The following is a 23,470-nucleotide window of genomic DNA, read 5'->3' on the forward strand; positions in this document are numbered from 1 at the left end:
GACAAAGTATTGGGTTTGTCTCAAAACGGTCAGTTCTAAATGGTTCTAACAGGTTGCAAGCCTTTCGAGGCTCATGGGTTATATTAAACATCCACCTACAATATATGTTGGTTGCAGGAAGTCCCTGTCTGAAATAAAAAAATAAATTAAAAATACAAGATTTTTCTCAAATCAATTCATGGGGCTTTTATTGCATAGGAGGTCACTGCAGAGTACACAGTCTTACACCTGAAACAGGTATGCCTGAAATGCTGCATTTTTCCACAAGTTGCATGACAGTCCAAAATCAATAATGGAAATAGAGTATACCATATCAAAAGTTAACACTTAGCTTCAACAGCATGACAAATGCAGGGTTCTATCTACAGCAAACAAAGCAGATGCCTAGACCTGAAATGCTCTGTATAAATCCTTCATTCAGCCATCAGACTGATTACATGCCTATATAATTTGACCACTGAAGTGGGATGCCCCTGTGGCAGCAGTCCCCTTGCACAACAGCCAGAATAAGAAAGGATCTGGCCAAGTCTGGGCAGGTGCCATTTGACACAGTGCAGTCTGCATTCACTGCAGTTTTCAGGACTGTCACAAACAGAACCTATGCTGATTAAAGCATTTTTCTTTGAGTTGCAGGGGTCAGCTCATGTTTTCCCAAGGCTCCTATTGGGTCTTCTTCCTGTTGATGGGGCCATCAGTTCAGAATCTGCCTGTTAAGGGACTTGGGAAGGGGCTATATGCATTCTACCCATGGCACATGTCCAAGAACAGCAACACAGGCAAGATGTTGTTCTGTGTATGCCCAAACCACTCTTCACAGCTGCACCTCATCCAAAGCACTTCCAGAGCTGCACCTCTCCCAGCCCTGAATTGTCTGAAAGACTATCTAAGCAGGGTTACCAGTCACCAGTGCTCTTCTCAGAAAAGTCCAGCTTTTCAAAACAGCCAAGGAATCCCCACCACCTCCCACCCACCCTGACAGCAGGCAGGGCTGCACCCTGCCAGGGCTTTCCAATAGGTTCAGCACTGAAAAGCAAAGCAGTAATTTATCACAGCAATCCAGCTCTTTACTTTTGAAAATGCTGCTCAGAACTGCGATTCATGCAAAACTACCCCAACATGTCCCAGCCCCTCCTCAAGTGGGAGGAATTTTAAGTTTGTTCTGCTTCTTGGGGATTTAGTATTTCTTTGCAACATTCCTCAGCAGTCTACTGCACCTCTTCCCTGAAGCTGGAGCTGCATCAGTGCACGCAGGGGTAGGGGAAGAGCACGTGGGTACCAAGGCTTGTCAGGGCAGGGCTGCAGCACCATTTCGCAGTGTGCAGTCAAGAGCCTACCTCTCACAGCAGTTCTCCAGTCACTTAACCACTGAATCACTCCCAAATACTGCCTTCAACAAGACTGAGTTATTTCACCCTGGAAGGCAGGGGGGACCCAGAACAAATGCAGTGTGGGTGCTGTGAGGAACAGCATCCAGAGCAAAATGGGATCTGATCCAATGCGATGGCGTGCACACAGCCTCTGATTTCCACTAATATGTAATATTTGCAATAAAATAGAAGTTAGGATACTCCTAACATACTGTCCAGTTCACCATATAGAAAACGAGTATTTATCTGGAGATTTCAGGATCATATTGCTGATCAGGGAAACAGCAGAAGATGCAGACTTTGTACTTAACAGGAACTTCTGAAGTGTTAGATAACAGCTTGAGGCACAAAGCATGTCTACTTCTTAGTCCCCAAAGCAGTCCAAAATAAAATCTCCTCACTGCTGCCCTTTCAGCTTTCTTCCCACTTCTGCAGAATATGAGAGGGTCAAAGGCTTAATTGCATGGTGGAATCCAAGCTGATTTTTTAATTATTTTGATTGCAAAAGTCTAGCACAGGTATTCCTGTGCAGAATGGAGTAAACCCTCCTGCTTTTTACATCTAAATGTCACAGACTGTGAGGGTGCCACCCTGCTACTTCCACCATCCACTCTGGTCCTTTCACTGTTATGTTTTCTGAGTGCTGGCACTACACCAGCATAGCAAATAAGTGCCATGGCTTGTACAGTAACTCCCCATCTTGGATTTCAAAGTTGTATCAAAGTCCTCTACAACTGAAAATGCTTTTTGCTGGTAAGTTGCAGTTACATGTACCACAGTATGTGGAGAATTGTTAAGTATTCACCAAGATGGTCTATACCATGCACCAACATCTGAAACAGCATTCTGAGATTTTTTAACAGATTTAGGCTACTTTGGGCAAGGTGCAAAGACTCTGCTGTGAAAACCAAGCTTCCACCTGGAACTTTTTCAGTGCCTTACCTTTCTTCTCTTTTTCTGAGAAGAGTGTGCACACCTCTGCAACTACTTACCGCATCAATGTACAAACACACCACGGAGCTGTGGGATGCCATTCTGCAGGTGGTTGCAGAAACTGAATTTTTACATGAGTTCAAAACTGGACAAATCGTTAGAAGAAAGCTCCACTGAGGTTTATGAGATGCGTGAATAATGCCGTTACCTCCAAGGTCCCCGAGTCACACATTGCTGGGAAGGTGGGCTCATGTTCTGCAGAACTGCAACACCCGCTTGCTCTGAGCTTTGCTTCTATAGCAGTATCCCATGCTGGTCACTTTTGAAGACAGTTGTTGAATTTGACAGGATTTTGGCAAGGCTGATTTTGACTTTGTCAGAAAACCTGCCAGCATGCATGTTAACTCAAATATTCAAAGTAGAACAATTTATTAACAACAACATTTTACAACAGTGTTTTCTCTTCAATTAAGCTACAAGATGCACATGGAACTTCCAGGTAAAGGACTGACCAGGTGTAGAAGACTTACAAATCATTTAAAGAATGCCCATTTCATGGCAGCTGCTTTCAGACTGATCATGGTCAGCTTGCCTGCTTGTTTAAGGAAAAAACCCATGTAACTACAGGTGTTTCTTAAATTGATTTCCTAATAAAAATGAAATTTTAGGGACTGTACTCATCTGAGTATCATGCAAAGATCTGAAAAGGATAAGTAGATTACACCCAAGTGATGTGATTGTAAATTCATGCCGCATTAAGCTGGTATCAACAAAGCAGTACACGTGCATATGGCACCCCAAGTGTTCTTTGATGATACTGCATTCAAAAGGTGTGTGGCTTTGGTAGAAGAAAAAGCAACTGGGTAAAGACAATTCCATGCTCAATGTGTCTCTGTACAGTTTATTTTACAGGAGATGAGATGAGCACTGTGGTGCATATAAACTTGAAGAACAATATAGGAAAATACAGTTTAACCATATGAAATTGTTTTACAGTAAGACAGAAAAATTATGTATAGGAAATGCCTTCAACACTGAAGGACAAGATCCACAGCTGACATTAAGTAGCTTCCACCAAACTCCACCAGTTTACCCGAGCTGAAGATCTGCCCCTTAAATCTTTTCTGCATTTGACTTCTTAAGATCAGTAAGTGATTCCTTCATGTATCCTTATGGAACAAAAGCCATCCTACAATTTGCACAATGATCCAAGATTTACTAGTTACCCAGACAGAGGCTGCATGATACATAAACTTATTTAAGGGGTCTATTCAGCCAAAATTTATGGAAAGTTATAAAATTTTGGTTAAACATCTTTAAAAATAAGTCATTAGTACTGGCAAAAGACAACTTTCCTAGAAATTTAGAAGTGTTTAGCAAAAGTACACAAAAAGGACCAAATAAGCGACTTTATTTTAGTAGAAAACTCTGTTTTAGTGTATGACTGGTGATCTGGCCTGCCTTTGAATCCCTGCTGTTAAGAATGTCTGCAGAACTGTTCGGTGGATTTTTCACACTGTCTTGGGCTGACAAAAGAAAGGAAACCATCTAAGGAGGAAAAGAAAATTCTTGTCCAATACTAGTACCTGCTTTTTTCATAATGGATAGAGGTTGTTGTCCCTAAGGAGTGTTTTTGACCTGCTGGAGTAAAAGAGTGGTAAATGGACATCCAAATTCCTTAGGCTATTCTGAAAATCTCAGCCGTCACATGAAAAAACTCTGAAGGAACAAGGAATTTCAGGTGAAGTGTTCCCAAATTCAAATGCCTAAGATTGTCAGGTCATGCAGATGTGAGATCCCTGAAATTACTATTCAGCTTTAGACCTCCAGTACCAGAAAATTTCTTCTCAGCAACTGCTTTAAAAAAAGAATAATTTTTTTTAATTTATTTTACACATTAAAGGCCTACTTAGGCCCCAAATGCCACTTACTCAACTATTTTTATGCAGAATTCCCTGCTTATTCTACTGAGACCCCTATACTGATGGATGTGTCAGAAGATTAGGTTAGCAACGCTCCTTCAATGCAGTTGCTTTTAAGTCTAACATTTTCTACACCATTTTCAGCACTGAGAATTTAGGATGACTGTGCTGGACAGTAAATGATGAGTGAGACAAAGGCAGGTCTACTGGATATGTGGATGTCCTAAAAGAGTGCACAGTGCAGAGCAAGGAAGGAGGGTTAGGAATCCTGCACAGATCTGTGCATACTGGCTGCTCCTGAGTTTGGGGAATTTTTAGAGTGAATCTGTGTAGTTTACATGCTTGTAGCAGATACAATTTAAAGAGGCACTTCAAGGGGAACTACTAGCAGAATTTTAATAGGGTTGTGATACAAGCCATTACTCAGTTACTTGTTAAACCAGTAGCCCTGAAAGACTGCATATATTCAAAATCATAGTCTTGTCCACTCACTGAACCTGAATACAGCAGCTGAAAAGCTTTTGTTCTGAATATCCACTGAGTTTGTCTCTTACGACGCACCTGAAATAGTTCAACTTAATGTAAGTTGAGGGAACTACATTTGAATGTTTCAAATTTATATATTTTTTCTGTAATTATTATGTGGTTAACCTAAGACTTATTTTTTATTGGTCTATGAAAGATTTTATCCATGTACAATTTTTAGAATCAGATGCATCATTAGGCACAAAAGGTTTCTGCCTTGAGGAATGCATGGGATTAGAGATTCAAGTCAAATTGTGCTATGTGTTGGTCCCTTCAGAAAAAATGTCCAGGAAGAAAAAATAAACTGTGACTAGCACAAAAAGGAGTCATTGCACTTCCAAACCTGGTGGCTGATAAGAAAAATCCAAAACAAACCCCAAAATAACCTCTCCAAAAAGCATGCACTTATCACTTTCAGAAAATATCCAAAAGCATGAAGCTTGGTCAGCACATTAAAGCAACAGAGACTTTCTATGAAAATTCAAAATTAAAGAAAAGATCCTGAAAACCGGTGTATCTCAGTGATGGAAGGTGGGCTATGGTAACAATGAAGAGGGAAAAATAAGAATTGAAAGATGCACATTTATATGAATAAGATTATTGTAAGACAAGTAATGAATATTTTTTATACAATAGTGCTTCTCAGGAAAAGACAAGGATTTGCTGATGGGAAAGGCTTCATCACTGTTATGCAACAGAAAGACTGTGTGCTCCAAGCTCCTGGAGAATACCTGCATGCCAGGCTTGACAGATTTCCACCTGACTTACAGTCAGTTCAGTGCAAGGGTGCAGGACGTCACAGCGCTGCCAAATGCCGAAAAACATTCTGTAGTCATCAGTGTGGCATTGCCACATACCCATCTCCCACTGGCACAACCAGGTGCTAGTTTGAGAGCCCTGTACCAAGCAATAGATACAAGGGAACGTTTCATCACTGATTTTCATGTGCTAAGTAAGCAGAATTCGGAGAGTGATGAGCCTGTTACTGTCCCCATCAGGGTCTGAGGAGGACGAGTACCTCATGTTGAGAAGCTCAAATGCCACTGGGGCGGCTAAATATTTTCCTGCCCTATGTGTCTGTTTTTAATTTGAATCTACCTGTGACTATTGCCCACCTGGTTAAGTTAAATGTGACTAGCAGGCTCCTCTGGTAAAATGTCAGACAACTCTGTTGTGCAAAGGACAGCCATCAGCCGTTCCCTACCACTGTATGAGTATGGGAGGAATGCCCACACAGCAAGAACCATTCACAGCAACGCTTCGGCAACCTCTGGGTCCTCATTCTCCTATTTCAACACATGCTGGGTAGCAAAAAGCTTACAGACTTTCCAGAAAGGTCTGTGATCGGGAAAGCTCATTATTTTGAAAACTGCCTTTTTGACACTGTCTTTTGAAGAGCTAGTTCTTGCAAAACAGAAATGTAAGGGTGACCAGGATTGTCTCCAGGACATCAGACTCTGCCATCTCTGGGAACAGACCCAGCAGGCTGTACTAGTGCAAAAGAGCACACTAGCTCCTATAAAATAGCAAATATATTTTCAATTCAGAAGGAAACAATCAATTGATCACACCAAGGAGTCACATCTACTCATTCCAGGGGGACCTTCAAGGTGCTGGTCTGGATTTCTTAAGGTGCTTGATAGTGAAGGACCCACCTGGGTAAGCAGTGCTCTTTTTCTCCCTGTATGCGACTGAAGAAATAGATGGGCAGAGCTACTATTTCATTTAATTTTGGATTTGCATTTTTACAGCTGCATCAGAAGGTGAGCTGTAGGCCCATGGTCTAGAGCTGCGCTCCTACCACAGCCTGACACAGGGTCACTCGTGGAGCTGCTGGGAACTGCACATATAGCAGCTAGGACTTAAACATTAAGTATTTGAGGTTCTCATTTCTTAATGTTTACCTTATACATGTACTCAACGACTAAGGATAAAAGAGGTTTGTGCCTATTTGTTAGCCTGATTTTCAAAGTCTCTTATCGTGTACATGCTCCCTGTTGTATTCCAAGAAATCTCTGAGTTCCGAGCACTTCCGAAGAGCAAGTGAAAAGAAGAGTGCACATTTCTACATAAAGAGTCTGACTTGCAGCAAATATTTAAATAATGACATTAAAAACAGGGACAAATTTAAAGAGGTTCTGAGGTCTGAGAAATTATGACTGCTACTGAGCATATAAGAGTTTCCTTTGAATGCTTTACAGAAAATTCCTGTTAGGACCCCCCCTGCCAAAAAAAAACCAACCAAAAAAAGAGGTGATCTGAGTGCAGTTCACTGTCACAAGACAGCTACACATGCTGACATTACAGCATAGGGCTGTCAGTTAAACAAAAAGCAACTAATGCTGCAACACAAAACTGCGTAGATGCATAAAGGGTAAGGAGAACCAGAGCACAAGTTTGCATGCTGCCTGTTACACACAAAAGGAAGAACAATTTCAGTGTTTACCATAACTGTGCAACATGAGGGGAGCACAGCTACCCCACAGCAGCTCAGGCAGGGCTGCAGAAGGGCAAAAAGTATTCTAGAAACGTAAGAGGGATTTCCATACGACTTTCACTGCTGTTACAGTATTTTAACTTCTTTTAAAAAAAAAATTAAAGCTATCACTAAAGATCCCAGTGTCAAATAATGAAATAACATTCCTATACGGGAACAAGTGAAGTCTTTGAAAAGATGTTCAACACATAGAAGTGATGAACAAATTTGAGTTATAGACATGAGTGAATCTGGAGCAGATTGGAAATCTGAGAATTACACCTTTTTGGATGTTGCTCTGTGAAAGCAACTGGAATCTTGCCAGTGATGAGAGAAGACTGCACTTGGCCCACGTGGTAAAGGACTTATCGCTTTCAGCTCATTAACTCCAACAGGAATCAGCCAACAGCACTGGATCCAGAATGAGTTCTGTTAGGAAATAAGCTGAAAGAATACCTTAGAGAAAGACTTCCAACAAGGACTCTCTATTGAGTAAACTATGCCAGAAGATGGCTTTGAAGACATAGGTGGACTGGTATGGATGATGAATAAAATGTTCTCATTCTGTGCAGTAGCTGAGGTTACAGCTGGTAAGCACCTCAACAGCTCTGGCACCAGAGTCAGGACACTCAAAGGATTAAAAGCCATAGGAATTCATGAAGCCCTTGAGCTCAGACAAGGGCCAAAAGGCTTTGGCTGAAGCAGAGATCACCAGGGAGCCAGAGGCTTGACAGCACAAGACAAGTATGTGACAGCATCACTTAGACAAAGAGGGAGCTCCACAGGAGCTGCAGGAGTCCTGAAACAGAGGCAGCTTCAACAAAGACCCGGGCAAGCAGGGCTACCGGATAAGAATAAGAGGCAAATTCCCACTAATTGTACCTCTTCAGGTGAAACCAAACAGTACTAATCGAAAGCTCACATTCTGCTCTGTGACCACAGAGCCATATGAAGATGTAAGACAGCCTTGTCACTCAACAAAAAAAGACTGATCCCTGTAGTGACTAAAATAGTAAAAACTTGCATCATGTGTGTGAGCCCACCTGCCAGACTAAACAAAATGACCCTTAAGCTCAGTACCTATGGAGGCAAGGGACTTACTTCGCTATTCCTATCAATCAGTTACATTGCAACATCATCATGCTTTTCATGTGCTAGCTATTTTAACATAACATGAAGCTTGATCGTGCTCTGGAGAAGAAGCTGTTTAGGATGAGCTATTGCATGAGGAAAGACTGGGTTCAACTTCATTTTTGCAGCTCAATGGAACTTGAATAGAGCAATGCTGAAACTCCCAAAGTTACCTTGTTAGGAATGAACAGGAGGGCAGGCATCCATGCTTCCCTTCAAACATGCCACTACCTTCTTTGAAGACGCTGTCCATTCAGAAGCACAGGTGCTCCAGCACTCCCTGACTTGTAAGGAATCACACTGTCCAGGATCCATCAGCCAGAGAAGTGAATGAGCCAGGTAACACTGATCCCACTGTCTGCAATGTTGTATCTCAAGGGAGTATCATCTTTTGCAGGAAATAAGCTGGAAACTGTCTACAAGCAACAGCAAAACTTCCCTAACACTTCCAGTCATTAAAGTCTCGTAGAGGAAGCATCTTACCCATTGCAGAGCAGCACTGCGCGAGAGTTTGCTGGTCCGGGTAAAGATTAACAGGCGGGTACAAGTGCTCTCCTCAGTTTATCAAAGTGAAAAAGAGATAGAGACTCCATCAAGAGAATTATCATTCTGTGCAGCTCACATATTCCTGCAACATTTCAAACGGACCAAAAACTAGAAGTAGGAAAACTGTCTGGAAATAAAACAAAAGGGGGAAAAAAATTTACCAGAAAATACAACTGAGAATTGAGAGCAGCTTAAATACACCTTAGTAGAGGAACCAAAATACATTTCAGTCCTCAGAGAAACCTGTGCTAATGGACAATATTTCCAGTCCAAAATGGATAAAATAATAAACATCTTTAAAGAAAGAGGAAAAATAAAGTGTAATTGCTAACAGATTATTTCAGATACTTATTAAGGAGAATACTGTATAAAGTGCACAACTAGCTTGGTTTTGCAATCAAAACAAGAATGTGGTGAGGTGTCATCGAGACTGCTCACTTTAATTTACAATACAGCTTAGAATACAGGGCTTGACCTGAGATGCAGCTCTTAAGTACTCCAGTTATTTTTGGCCATTGAACTTTTGAAAGCTCACCCTGCACCTGTGGTTTATAAAAAAAAAGAAAAAGTGCCTGTTCTCCAAAGTGCATGGTAGAGATAAGAAAAGTATACATTGGTATGCCAAAAATAATTTAAAAAATTAATAGGACAGAAAGGGAATCAATAGGAAGACTGAAAAAGAGATCATCATGAAACTTCCCTGCTTTAGCAGCAGAAGTGGAGTCTAGGGAAACGTACATACTCTAACTGAGCTCAAGGACTATGCAACACTTAGGCAAACCATGTTTCATTTGTATTGCAATGGTCTTTGCAGGAATTTAGGAGAGACTCTGATAACAGTGTGCTGGATGCTTCCAACACCAAGATAAAATAGTAGTCAGAAATTCAGAAGTGTTTAATGAAGTACAGTACAGGAGGAGTCACACCAGGAACAGTGATCCTGAGCATGCAGCGGTCATGGCATTTCACCTGCCAACATGCAAAGGTTTATAAAGGTTAATGATGCAGCAGAGAAGTGGGTTCTGGAGGCATTTGTAAGACAGGAATTAATCTATACTGGTAAAGAGATGGTTGAGAAAAAGGAACCAATAAGAAAATGCAACAGAATTCAGTTTTAAATAAACCAGAAAAATAATCACTGCAACAGTACTAAAAATGTTTTTCAGATAAGACTTCTCTGTGCCTGAGTTTGTAAAGGGGAATATTAATTCTCAATGTTCTAATCAGAGCACTTTGAAGCTGGTGAACAAAAACCTAGAATAGTAGTAGAACAAAAGAAGGATGCAATTTTGGTGCTGGGGAAAAAAAGGATGGTAACCATGACACAAAGTGGAACAAAACTGTGGATCAAATGAAATACTACGGTTTGGGAAATTGTAGGTAACAACACAGTAAACACTGAGTAAAGGCCACAGTGGTGAGAGTCAAGGTTTCTGCTCGATCTAAAGCAAGAATCTTAAGATTCTTGGTATTGTATGAAATGCTGAAAAATATATTAACAGCAACACTGAATAATCAATCAGAAATAACAGCAGGAGAAGAAAATTAATACCTTTTCAAAACCATTCTCCAAGCTACATAAGACAATGTGCCAAGAGCAGCGATGAATTTTTGGTAGTTTGTGGTAAGGGTAACAAAGGAAGAACTCTAAGGTTAAGAATCTGATGCTGCAGAAGTGCTGGGCACCTACATCTACATTTAATGCAATCTAGCATCACAGATTCATGGCACCTTTGAAAATCAGGCTCTAAAAAGAGAAATCCTACAATTCAGCTGGACAAACATGGTAATTAAAGATACCTAAAGGCTGTGATATTCACCTGAAGGAACCAACAAAGGGCAATTTAAACCTGGATCCCAAATACAATGTCAGAGGACTGTCTTTAAGGAGATTCTGTGAGAAAACATCTTGCATAACCAGGAAAGGTTTTGAACATCTCCTTTATTCCTTGGTATATAACCTCTTTCTGTCATTGAGGGCACTCAGACAGCTAATGAGGTAGGTATAGCACAACCAAGTCTTTCCTGATAAATAACAGTGATGGTAACACTTTCAACCTTATTGATTGGCCTAGAACAGAAATCATGATGATAATGGGTTTATGTATCCCTGAGAGGGAGTATAAAACAGGAAGAACAGGAGTCTTCTCCATAGATTTTGGGAGAAGGGCCATCACTTCACTGCCATGGTGGGACACTGTGTTATATGAAATGAATGTATTCACACAACACTGCTGCAAGATATGCGTGTTTTATAGATGGGGGTGCCAGAAAAGTTAATTGACTTGCCTGTGGCCATGAAAGCAGTCAGTGACAGACCTGGGATTCATGATCAGGACTTCCTTGCCTCCTGCATCATGTTCAAACAGTTATCTACTTGCTGGCCAGAGGCTCACTGCATGGTTGTTCTAACATACTGTATAAAGATAGTCATGCAAGGGATGTAGCACAAAGTCACTGAAGAACAGAGTTCTCTCTATACCAGAAAGCAGATTTCTTCTGGAAGCTGCGTGCAATTGGGAACCTCTGGTGGGAAGCACACATCTGGTTTCTTCACCCTGGAATGTCTGGTGCTTAAGGCTTAGCACAATGAGGACCATTTTAATGACTAAATGTAACAGAGATAGCCTGTACAGGCATAAATTACAAGCTGTCTGGTAGTGGAACAACCTTTTCCCTATGCTCTTCTGACTCTTAAAAACAAAAACATTAGCCTGGTTAATTCAGTGGACTCATCACATACAACTATAGATCAGTCTATATTTCCATGTCCACAGGTCGGATATCTCCAGTTTTGTGTTCTTTTACCCACAGTTCCCTGTCTTTGGCAGGATCCACTTTCCGAAGCAACTGATCCACGAGCTCTACTGTCTAAAATGAACAAAACAAGAATCAAAATGTCAAGGGCACATTTCAAGCACAGTCAGTCATTGCTCTAAAGCATAGACCAGCTATGGGCACGCCTACGTTGCATTTGCAGACAAGGGAGAACCGAACATACGTGAGACTTGGTGGACAACAGCCAGATCTGAATGTGAAGCCTCATAGTAGGAAGCAAAGAAGAGGCAGACTATTAACGTCAAGCAGAGACAGGCTTTCTATGCCAGCATTGGACAGTTGGTCTCTGACTCCTGTCCTGCAATCTGTACCTTACATGAAATACAACCATGTACTGAGGTCAGCATACATCCCCCCTATTTTAATATTTGAAAACTAGCCAGTTTTTTAATACAGAAAAAATACGTACTCCCTCCTCCAACAGTGAAACTATTTACCATCTTCCTTGCAAGAATAGATGACCTCAAGGAGCAGTGCATCATGCTGCGAGAGCTAATAATGGCTCATGCTGCCCCAATGTAATTCAGTTCACTGTGCCTTCCCCAGCAAAAACCTGTGATCCAGTAGTATGAAATGTAAACAGGATCAGAGAGTATTAGAAGAGCAGGACTGCAAGGTGGCAGTACAGTACTGCTGCAAACTAACAAGCTGACTGCATACACTTTTCACATCTCCTTTTGATATAGGTCAGTCAGATCAGCATAGGGACCATTCTGCCCAGCTGAAGTGCAGTGAAGACCAAAAGGTCTGAACAAAAAGCAGACTTACGCTTTGGTTGAACATGTCTGTCTCATGCCGCAGCTGTGTATACTGGCAAAGATGCTGCCGAATCATCTCCACCCTTTCAACTTCTAGTCTTTCAAGCTCCTAGACATGAAGAAAAACAAGTCCATATTTTTTCTGAAGGCCCAGAGAAAGGATGACACACAAAAGCTTGCCAGTCAGTGCGATACTACCCCAGGGACATGCTTTGGAGCTGAAGTCTGTGGTTGCACATCCCTACAATTTGCAGAGTATCAGAGACAGCAAGCAACAGAATTCACTTCAGCCTGAGCCCAACGATAGAAAAGAAGGTCGAAACCTTTCCAAAACTGAGACAACCAAGGCAGAGAGACTGTCTTCAGGGACGCTGCAAGCAAGAGGGAATCTGTTTCCTGCAAGAAGCTTTGCATGTTTTGTTGCTAGCTCCAGAAGTTACAGTCATTCCTTGGGGAAGCAGGAGACCACGTTGGGGTGTATGGCTCAGAGGGTCTGACTGCCTCGGTCTAACCAGACACCTATAAGAGCAGTTCTATCTGTTCACCAGATGATGAGCTGGGACAAGTCTCCACCTCATTCAGCCGGCAATAAGCAGAAGCCAGCAACACTTTAGTTGAAAAGGTAGGTGATTTCTAACTTTCCTCCTGATTTTTTTCTGCCTCCCTCTTCTCCTGGATTCTGATATTATACCCCAAAATCTGCATTTAGTCCCTCCTTGTCTGAGTGGCAGCAGTGGAAGCAGCATGCTATGGAAGTCTGCCTTTAAAGACATATACTGTAATGGACTTTGCTGTATCACTAGAAAGCTCTGTATTCACAGGCACATCAACGGGGTCGAATCTTAAAAAAAAATGCTTTCAGAGGGCATTTCTGGTGTCCACTTACTGGGCATCTTTGTGGAGTGCAACCTGAGCATATACAAGCAGGCAGGTTGCTACACTGCCTTTCCTGTGCTATCAGCAATTTGCTAAACGCCTTTTGGGAAACAGATTCTTCATTACAGCACAAAAATCTCAGGTAGCAGACCATCTGCCTGGGGAGGAAGAAGAGCAAAGGAGCTTATGGTATGGACAGGACTGAAATAGACTGAGCTCCTATTGCTGTTGCTGGTTGATGTACTGCCCTATGGAAAAAATGGCCTACTTTGAACACAGAATCCCTTACTTAGGGCACAGATGCGCAGGACCAGAACACTGAACCCAGTGTGCTAGTGCTAGTAAGCATGCCATATGCAGAACATGCATTGTATCTGCACTAGAAACTTCAGGGAGGAAGGTATGCAAGGAAACACAAATCTTCAGAACTTGACTCTTTCACCTTTCTATTGCATATGAACTAATCTGTACCCGAGTTGATCAGATGCAGACTGTTTTTCAATTTAGATTTTATATTCATGCATATAAAGACTTACCTTCAAATCCTTCTCAGACTGCGTTTCACAACTGAAAAGCCTGCTGTGCAGCCTGCAGGCTATGACTTCCCTTTTGAGCTATCTACTAGCACACTTCTGAGTTGTCCTTCTACAGGAGCAAATATGCAGCTAACATATACCTGGCTGTATCTGGACACAGTGGCACTGATGGTCAATATCATTTGCATCAGTGAGAAACTACCAGTGAAGGTGAGAGGAGAATCAGATGCCTTATGTATAGGAACAGCCAACTTTTTCTCTCTTGTTCTGTTTTTGGGGAGGTATCTGCCTCCTGGTGTTCCACTCACCCATCTGCCTTTATTTATTTACTGCAGTTAAAACATTGCACTGACACACTTTCAAATGATGAGCAATTTATTACCCTGCTCCTTATTAGGAGGAGTTCATATTTTTGTGTATGTCCAATGAGAAAAACACATGCAAAAGACATTTTTATTTCCCACTTTTGAAAGCAATTAGCTGTTGTCCAGAAGGGCTCTAAGGAATGACAAGGGAGGAGCCCTAAAGCCAAAGTACAGGTATTTCAAGGAATACAGCACATCAAAGCTGTATCTTGGCATCCTGGTGACTAACCCCAAAGGTATACACCCTTAAGGTGTATTCTGTAAGCTGTGTTATCTTCAGAGAAACAGAACAATAGGCAATTGAAGCATACCTCTTCTAAGCTGGCAATACTAAAAATTTCAAAAAATTTCAAAAGAAATTGTAAAATCATGGAATTAAAAAATTCATTAATATATAAATGGATTCAGTGATTTATCACATTTTTCCATGTCTACCTTGTGCATTACTTCAATCTTCCTGGGGACAATTCCAGTATTCTGGCCCCTAAGCAGACCTGAACTGGTTTAACACCTTCTGCAAAGAAACAATTATTTCTTCCTTCCCCTACTGATATGAGTTTTTCTTAGAATTGAGAACAGGAACTACAATGGGAGATTTATAACCCAATTTTTCCCATTGCTTTGCACTGTAACTAGCTATGAGTGATGTACACTATTACAATTTTGCAGAGTTATCCATGTAAGATGCAACAGAGAATTACGTACCAGAGTGGTGGTCACCATTTCCTCAAACCATTTGGACTGGGCTTGATTGTAAAGATCCACACAGCGCATCAGGTCATCTCCTGAAAAGTTCAGGATAACAACACATTAGTCTTCTCTAGCCAGTGTTAGGAGCTTCAAAGGAAATTGCAGTTCAGGTTTTGTAGACAGACCCAAAGGGTTTGAATGTCAGTCCTGGCGGAGCTGAAGGCAGTTCTGTTACATGGTATTTGTTACATGCAACAAAATTTCAACAAAATGCATGCACTTTATGTGTGGTAAAAGATCAGTGATTGGGAGAGAAAGAATGAGTAGGAAAGACAAGATTTTAAAAGGAAAATACGAATGTTAAGTAATATTTTACAAAATGCCCAGAACTATGAAAGCAAGTTACTTCAGTTAAAAAAATGGTCATAGACATAAAGTTATATCTGAAAAATAAAATAATTAAAATGGGAAATCAATAATAATGAGTTATTGAGCTGCATGGTAGGACTCTGTAGCTGAGACTGCATTCGAAGACAGGTCTGCTTACAACTGGAGCAAAGCATCAGGCTTAAGATGTCTGAGATCGAGGGATGCTTATTTGCAACCTTCACCCAGTTGCACACTCATGCATTCTCCAGCCTCTGAAGATGCATGATTCCAGTCAAGCTCTAGCTTCCTTCCATATTCAAGGCAGTAACACAATAAACTGCGATTGTTTCAATTTTTTATTTGTTGCAGGACCTCTGACAGAGAGGGAAAGGTGGGTGGAAAATCTGGAAGGTGTGTCTCAGAGATTACTGCTTTCTGGCTCATAAATTCTCCTTCTTCTTTAAACGAGGCTTAACTACACTTTCCCTAATGGTTTGATGCCTAGGTCCAGGTCTCAAATTCATCCTGTTCTTTTAGGTGCAAGAAGGTCTTTATACATTAACCAGGAATGAATCAAGCTTTAAGAACAGGACTCCATAGACCAAACAAGTGTCAAAGAAGTAAGTGCATCTGGAAGTCTCTGGTGGACTTAGAACTTGGGGTGGCAACCAAACTCTACGAAGAAACCAGGACTGAGGGCTTAAAGCTTGGCAATAAGCTTATCCACCCAGACAGGGGATGCCTAGGCTGACGTGACAAGTCCGAACTAATGACTTCCACACTCCAGGAGGCTCCTTGGGAGCTATCTGACTTGGGGTCCTCCTCCACCCACCCAAGTGAATCTGAGCCACTATACAGCCAGAAACATGAAAGCAATGAAACAAACAAAAAATCCATGGGAGCAGAAAGCAACGCCACGTATCAGTAACCAGTGGGATCGTAGAAGGGCTCTGGTCTAGAGCTCTCTGGTCCTATTGTCCACTTACAGCCAGGCTCATTTCAGAGACAGATCACTACATGCTGCTGCTGTGCGTATTGCAAGCACCCCAACTGGGCTGCTGGGTAGCACTAAATGCAAGGATGGGACAAGTCCTCCCCTGGCATGCACTGTAACAGTGGCAAAAAGTCGGGGAGAGCAATGGGGAGACTCACACCAAATTCTGGGTTAATCCCATCTGATCTTCAGCTGTCCCTTGCCTGTTCAATAAATATCTATTACAATTTCTGAGGAGTCCAGAGAAAACAGAGAGGCTGTGAATTTGCGGACGGATAAAAAGCGTCTCTCATGGAGCCTCCCGTCGCTAACACATAACTTTTGTTTCTCCTCAAATGGTTGTCTATACATGGTAACCCTGCGAATGACTCTTCTCAGTCTCCTCAAAACCCAGACAGACTATCCTGAAAGTTTTAAAAGCTTCAGAACTATGAAGGACCACTCTGGCAGGAATGGACCTATGAAAGGATGAAACCTCGAAGCCCTAGTTAAAAGATATTTTCAGCAAAGGTACTAACAGAGCTGCACATATCAGCTTTGCAGATCTCAAGAAAGACAGTTCCTGATGGATCCTGTAGAAGTGGTTTGAGCCTCTGTAAAACATGCATAGGTCACATCAAGTAGCTGTGTCCTTAGTACAGTATAGCACACACTACTATACCCTCAGTATACCTTGAACAGAAACCATTTTAATCACGGAGTAGCAGTGGAAAAAAAGACAAAAAGTTCACTTTCAAGGAAAAAGACAGTAATAGGAAGCATAATAGGCACCCGCATAGCTGTGGGTGACTGATTTAGGAAAGAACCAAGGAAGGAACTATGATTAAAGGGAGAAACATCCTCAGCTGAGCTTCTTTGAATCTGACTTTGAAAGTTTCACAAACATTCAGTTATCTCAGCACATTTTCACAAAACAAAAGGACGATTCACCCTCCTTTTACTGTTCTCACCCCAATTATCAAAATCATCATTTTATGACAAGTAACATGGAAAAACTGGGCTTGTTTCTTCAGAGGACTTAATACCAAACAGATTTGTACCACTTTGTAGCTACAATATTGAAAAACAAGAAACATGCAGGTGGATGGGCAGTTGCATCCCACAGGGCTGTGCTTGCCTCCCAACGCTGATGGACACAGGTACTCACCTGCCTGAGTGGACTTCCGTCTTGCCTTCTTAATTTCCTCTTCTGTCTTGTTGCTGAGCTTCACCTCTAGCTGCTGAGTTTTCATTTCCAGATCCTTCTGTCTCTCTGTCAAGGCCTTCCGGGCCTTGGAGTAATTAAAGAAGAGTTACATGTTTTAGAGGAAAAGAGCTGCCAGCTGCCGTCAGCCATCTATGACTCCTTCACACAAGTATTTGTCAGTAAGAAGTCAGGGACTCTGCATAAAATTGAGTCCTAACTGGGATTCAAACTGGGATTCAAGTTCTTAGGACACCATGTGGTGTTCAAAGAAGTGTCCTACCACCATATAGAAGTTGTCACCAACAAATCACAAAAGCGTCTGAATTCTTCATAGGTTCTTAGAAAGGCACAGTACCAAAGTCGTCATCAGACTTCCCTGTTTCTTAGTAACTTTCTCACTATTTCTGGAAGAAAAGAGAGCTGGAGCTTCTTCCAAATGTCTATGTGGTGCTGGTTAAGACATCTCTTCCATTTGCTTTTCTTAGGATCTAAATTGTTGAAAGAATTTCAGGTACCTTACAAAATTTATTTTTAAGTACCTTCTGGATTCAATATACACTTATCAGAAACTCTAACAATAGGAACTTGTGGACTTATTTCAGAAAAACTAATTCAGGTTCATGACAACAGCAGTTTGTACTGTAGAAATCAAGAACCTGAGACCTGGTTACAACTGATTATTTAAATTACCTTACTTTAAAGTTCTTCAGGCTTTTAAAACCTGATTTACCAGTATCATTGCTGAACTTATACAGGCAAATTAGTAAAGTGTCTCAACAAATAAACATCATTACCACATATGCATGCTGTCACCTCATTTGCTGAGGTTGCCTAAATACATAAAATAAAAATAACTTGTTTTGCACAGATTTGTTACAAAATAGGTCACATTTGTTCTTTACCCAGTTAGTGTTTAAAACTAAATTTGGATGATATATTTTGTTAGCACCTTGCAGTTTCCTACAGTCACACCAGCCTGCAAGTTACAATGCTCTTGAGGCATTACTTGTATTTTTTCAATTTGCAGTTTTAAAGACCCTGTGCTTGGTTCGGCAGGTCGCAAGAGGGAGCTGCAGAAAAGCAAACTGGTGAGAAGCTGTGTGCTTCATCAGGCACACTACAGACATGGCTTTTTCCTTTTTTTATTCCTTCTTCTCAAGGCTATTCTAATTCGTTCTTTTCAATACCCCTACTGAGGACTGTGTTTCTTTGCAGATATGACTATGAGGAACTTACTATTTTGCAGAAAAATGCCTTCCCTGCATACATACAGTCTAATAACCTTGTGTATCCTACAACAATTCTGTCCCCGGACAGACTTTCTCATGTGCACTCTGATCTTTAGTGAAAGCCCAAACAACCTTCTGGGTTGACTGAGCATGGTATTTTCCTTTCCAGCTTACACCCAAGAGCAAACCGCATGAGGATACCATGTGGCATAAGCGTCTTGGCAACCAATGCCTGGGTATCCTGTTTCCTTCCAGCTGCTGATAAAAGAGCACTTTTCGTGGGTATAACTCTCCCTAAATCACAACCCCTCAAACTATGGTGCTGCTGCTGTTTGGGTTTTTCAGGTGAGGATGTCTGCTGTGAGGTGCGGGAGATGGGAACTGGGGGAGGGTTTCTGACTTGCCATGCCAGGTTCGAGCTGCCTTCCTTGGCCATCTGCTTTTGGCCACTGCATCAGAGGATACTGAGCCAGGTGAGCTTTTGGCCTGACCCTGCTGCTATTCTAAGGCAAGGTTTTTTAAATTTTGAGGGCAATAGATGTGACTTCTAGATGCACACAAGCAAGGAGTATTTTCACCAAATGCGTTAGAAATATATCATCCCAAACTGAGAAGGGGAGGATGAAGCAAAAAGCCAGTTCAGCAGTAATGTGTTAGCCCTGCCTGTAGCCCCCAGTTTCCCAAATCTCAGCTAAACAACAAACAACGTCTAGGGCCTAGCAAAGCATAACTAACAGCAGAAAGCACTCAGCAGAAACCTTTGTGGTTCTTTGTGGCAGAACAGAAACTTTTCATGGGGCAGCTGCTTTTCTGTCCAAACCAGCAGTATCTCACAAACTCTCCAGTTTGTTCTCTGCTCCTACCTTTTCAACTGCTGCATAGCGGCTGGCCAGATGCTTCCGTAAGTCTGCAATATGGTGGTCACACTTCTTCATGTCTTTCTTAAAGTTCTCTCTAAAGTTGAGCAGGGGTTTCTCTACCTCGCTCTGAAGCTTGTAATGAAAACAAAAGAAGAAATGGCAATAATGAGGAGCTGGGCAGTAATTCCTGGCTCTTCTGCTGAGCAGACTCAGGGCAGAGAGGAAACAATACACACACCACAGCCAAATGCAACGTCATACAGCAACACTTCTCTTCCCTAAGAGAGCTCTGAGTGAAGCTACTGCAAAACTCAACTCTTTGCAGGACAGCTCTGTTGAGTATTTACTGAAGGGAGCAAAAGGACAGAAATCTTGTCTTCCTCTCTCCCTGTTAAATCATCTCTCTCTTCTTACACAAAAGATCAAACTGCAGACAATATCCAGAGCACTACTTAAGGTGGTCTGATTCTGGCCTAACTGATGCAACTTGCTTACTAAAGCCACTAACCTGACTGCAGTAAGGTAAGTCAGTGGACCATGGTGACATATCAGCGTTTCTTGTATAGTGAAAAGAGATCCAATAAGGGCACATTTTACTTACTGCTGTCAAGTATAAGGGAGCCTAAAGAGAAGTTCGAGTATTTAGTTGAAACTCTTTAAGTAGTGGCAAGAAATCACTGAAATGAACTCAGGAATGATCCATCAAGACTGCACGTGTGACTTATCTCTTACAAGCAGGACTTAACAGTGTGTAATACTGAACTCTGATAGAGTTTGTGTCATACTGCTCTTTGTCCTTCTGATACACAGTTTTGACATCTAGGAAATGTGCTCTGAAGGTATACAGATATTTCACCTCCCCAGAAGCAACCAAATAATTCTTTTCTATTGTCCCTCCTGGGGGGATGCTAGACTCTGTCAATGCACATGAGTTGGGTCCGTAATCACTTAACATGGCCCACAGTACAGCAGTATCAAATAGTGCCTGAAAGCAAGTATTTTCAGCCTTTCTCCGGTGCTATTTTAATGGAGAAGGAACCTTCATTCAGGCTCAGTACAGCCTAATGGAGAGAGGCTACAAAGACAGCCACATCCCTACAGCACACATCCTAGAGAGTTTAAAAAAGCCTAAAGCAGAGCTTGTTTAGGCAGACAAAGACTGGCACCACAGTGATCTAATATGGTCTACAGCTATCTGAAGGTCAGATGCAAGGGTAATGGAGACAAATTCTTCTTTGTAGGGCCAGGCAATGTCACAACAGACAATTGAGCTTTGGGATATTCAGGCTGAATGTCATTGGGAAAAAAAAAAATAAAAATCACCAGAATGGTAGCCAGGCACTGGAACAGGTTGACCAGAGAGTTTGTGAAATCTCTGTCCTTAGAGATATTCAAGACTTTGCTAGACAAAGATGTAGCTGACTTGACCCACTGTGGGTGATAGTCCTGCTCTGACTGGGGGGGTTGGACTAGAAAATTCTGGACAATATTTTTATGACAGTCTCATCAGGATGGCCCTAGGCAAGCTAATAAAGACCTGTTCACAACTCTGTGGCCCAGCATGGTTACACAAGCTTTCTCAAGAACAGAGGTACAAACCAATAGCTATGTCAGGAGCGTTGTCAATGCTCAATGGAACAAGAACTGGAACAGAGAGAAGTTCAGTGTGGCTTCAGTGAACTCCAGAGGCAATATATGACAATTGATAGAGATGTTTGTGTCCAACCGAGTTCGAAGTAGCTAAACAGTCTGTGTGTCCTTCAGACTGCTCTAATTATAACTGGATTAACCTTGGTAAACAACCCAACATGACCTAGTCATCCTCAGTGGAAGAAGTGGCAATCTGACTCATCTGACGTAAGTAGGCATTGCTGTGAAAACCCTTATAAAAACTCCCAGGGCCAGGGACACACCAAACAGGAGGGCATGCCACTGGTAGTTCTACTTGCCTAAGAGATAGTGAAGATATTTGTTTATTTCAGATGGTTTATAATGGGACAGGAAATTCTGAGATCCTCATAAAGATGGGAAACATACCACCAGGAGGCTCAAAATGCAAACAAGGCAACTACTTCTTCCAGTTTTGTGTTCTGGGAATCAAAGAGGTGGACTTCTCAGTGAAGGCAGTCATCTTTCCTCTAGCACCATTATCCTGCTTCAACATCCATCTTGCAAGACATACCATAAGCTATCAAAATAGACTCACATGTGAATGACCCAGGCATGTTGCATTATAGTTGGCCATATTTATTCTTTTTTCTTTTTTTTTTTTTTGCTAGAAGATCTTGCTAAAAGGCTTTCAAATGCATGCAATAGATGAAAAAAACCATAAATTACTTTCCTAAGATGAAGAGATTTAAAGCACCAGTGTATACAGACAACTCTGACACCCATCACTGAATGGGTGTGATGTGAGAAAGGACTTGAAATCTCAAGAAGTTTGCTAAAAGTTATGAGGTACAGGACAGAGACCCTGTATCTCTGTACCAGTATGGTACAGACTTAGGCAGAAAGATGAAGGCATAGGGTTAATCATAGTATTAGATGTTGGAGAAACTACACAGGTGAGTTATCAGAAACCACACTTCAAAAATTCCTCTCATTTCACAAGTACTTATTTTTGCCTTTGCTCCGCCAGCATCATTTCCAGAATGCCTGGTAACACACCATCAGCCAGGCCAGCCCACCATGACTTCAACTAGTACAACACATGTGCATCTTCTCCTCCAACAGAACTCACCTCCTGGAGCTCAGTGAGGGATAATCAGATAGCTGGAGAAGAGGTTCAGTGCCATGATGGCCTTGAAGGATTCCTCGTGTGCATGTATCTATAGCTGCCATGTCAGTCTGTACAGGCATTAGTAGTGTAATAATATTTTATGTTCCAAGTGCTGCGAGAGTGCTGTCACCTTCTCTGATCTGTTCATGACCTCCAATGTAACAGTGCCATGAAGGACTCTCACAGAAGTTGTTCAGTGTCTTAAAGGCTGGTATTTATGTTTGAATACTCTTGGTGTGCTCTGCACTGCACTGACTGCTTGTGCCAGGACTGACTGGTTTTGTTCAACTATCAACGAGAAATACAATTACTACTTCTAAAAATAACTTCTCTGAAAGTAATAGCAATAATCAATATGTTTAAAAACATATTCTGTTAATAAAAGAAAGCTGGAACTAGGAACTCCCAAAGCAGGTACCGGAACAGTGGGGAGAGTTCAGAGGATGCTACAGGAGTTTCTGTGCAGGGTTTAAGGAAAAGTAAAATAATGAAAGAGCTGCTATACATTGCCTGCCTACATGCACACACCACTCCAGGGTGCATTTCTTCCTTTTAGAAAACAATACAGGAGGACAATGGGGAGCAAAAAGAATTTCACTAATTGCAGCCCTGAAGTAGAAGTTTGAAGCAGAGCAGCGGGTTACCAAGGCAGCGGCTGGTTGCCTGAGTAACTTCTGCATAATCACTTACAAACAGTGCAGAGCTATAATTTTCCTCCAGAACACGGCTGTTGCGCTGAGATATCTGCCACTGCATTGAACTTGATCACCCACAGAGGTTAAAATAATGTAACAGGACGCAAGAGTATGTCACGTGTGGTGGAAAAAACCCAGATAAATACCATAATTTGTACAAGTAATCTCCTTGGGCATCACTTGACAGAAAAATCCAAAAATAACATGAAGTAAGATCCCAGTGCACTTTTCAGAAACACTAACAATACAAAGAAGTCAGAGTCCTGGTTCTCTTCCTTCCATACAGATACAGTAGATTCTTGTTGAGAAGCCAAATATTATTTTTTATTTCTTTCTCTACAGAAGTAATCTGTACAAGCTGTAGGTAAATTTACTTGAACAGGCTGGAACTTAAG

The 23,470-nt window shown here is 41.6% G+C and overlaps 1 protein-coding gene across 4 annotated transcripts in view; it reads right to left on the reverse strand.

Moving 5' to 3' along the window:
* Nucleotides 1–3,177: 3,177 nt before the first annotated feature.
* Nucleotides 3,178–23,470, reverse strand: part of GAS7 (growth arrest specific 7) — a 106,328-nt gene continuing 86,035 nt past the window's right edge. For all 4 annotated transcript variants that reach the window (XM_075044826.1, XM_075044825.1, XM_075044828.1 and 1 more), the window contains 5 exons: nt 19,605–19,733; nt 17,474–17,597; nt 14,979–15,058; nt 12,507–12,605; nt 3,178–11,771 (listed from right to left, as the gene is read on the reverse strand). In XM_075044826.1, coding sequence (XP_074900927.1) covers nt 11,658–11,771; nt 12,507–12,605; nt 14,979–15,058; nt 17,474–17,597; nt 19,605–19,733 — 546 coding nt within the window. In that variant the 3' untranslated portion in view covers nt 3,178–11,657. The remainder of the gene's footprint in view (nt 11,772–12,506; nt 12,606–14,978; nt 15,059–17,473; nt 17,598–19,604; nt 19,734–23,470) is intronic.

The sequence above is a fragment of the Buteo buteo genome, chromosome 13, assembly GCF_964188355.1.
Source record: "Buteo buteo chromosome 13, bButBut1.hap1.1, whole genome shotgun sequence".
In the NCBI taxonomy this organism is placed as follows: domain Eukaryota; kingdom Metazoa; phylum Chordata; class Aves; order Accipitriformes; family Accipitridae; genus Buteo; species Buteo buteo.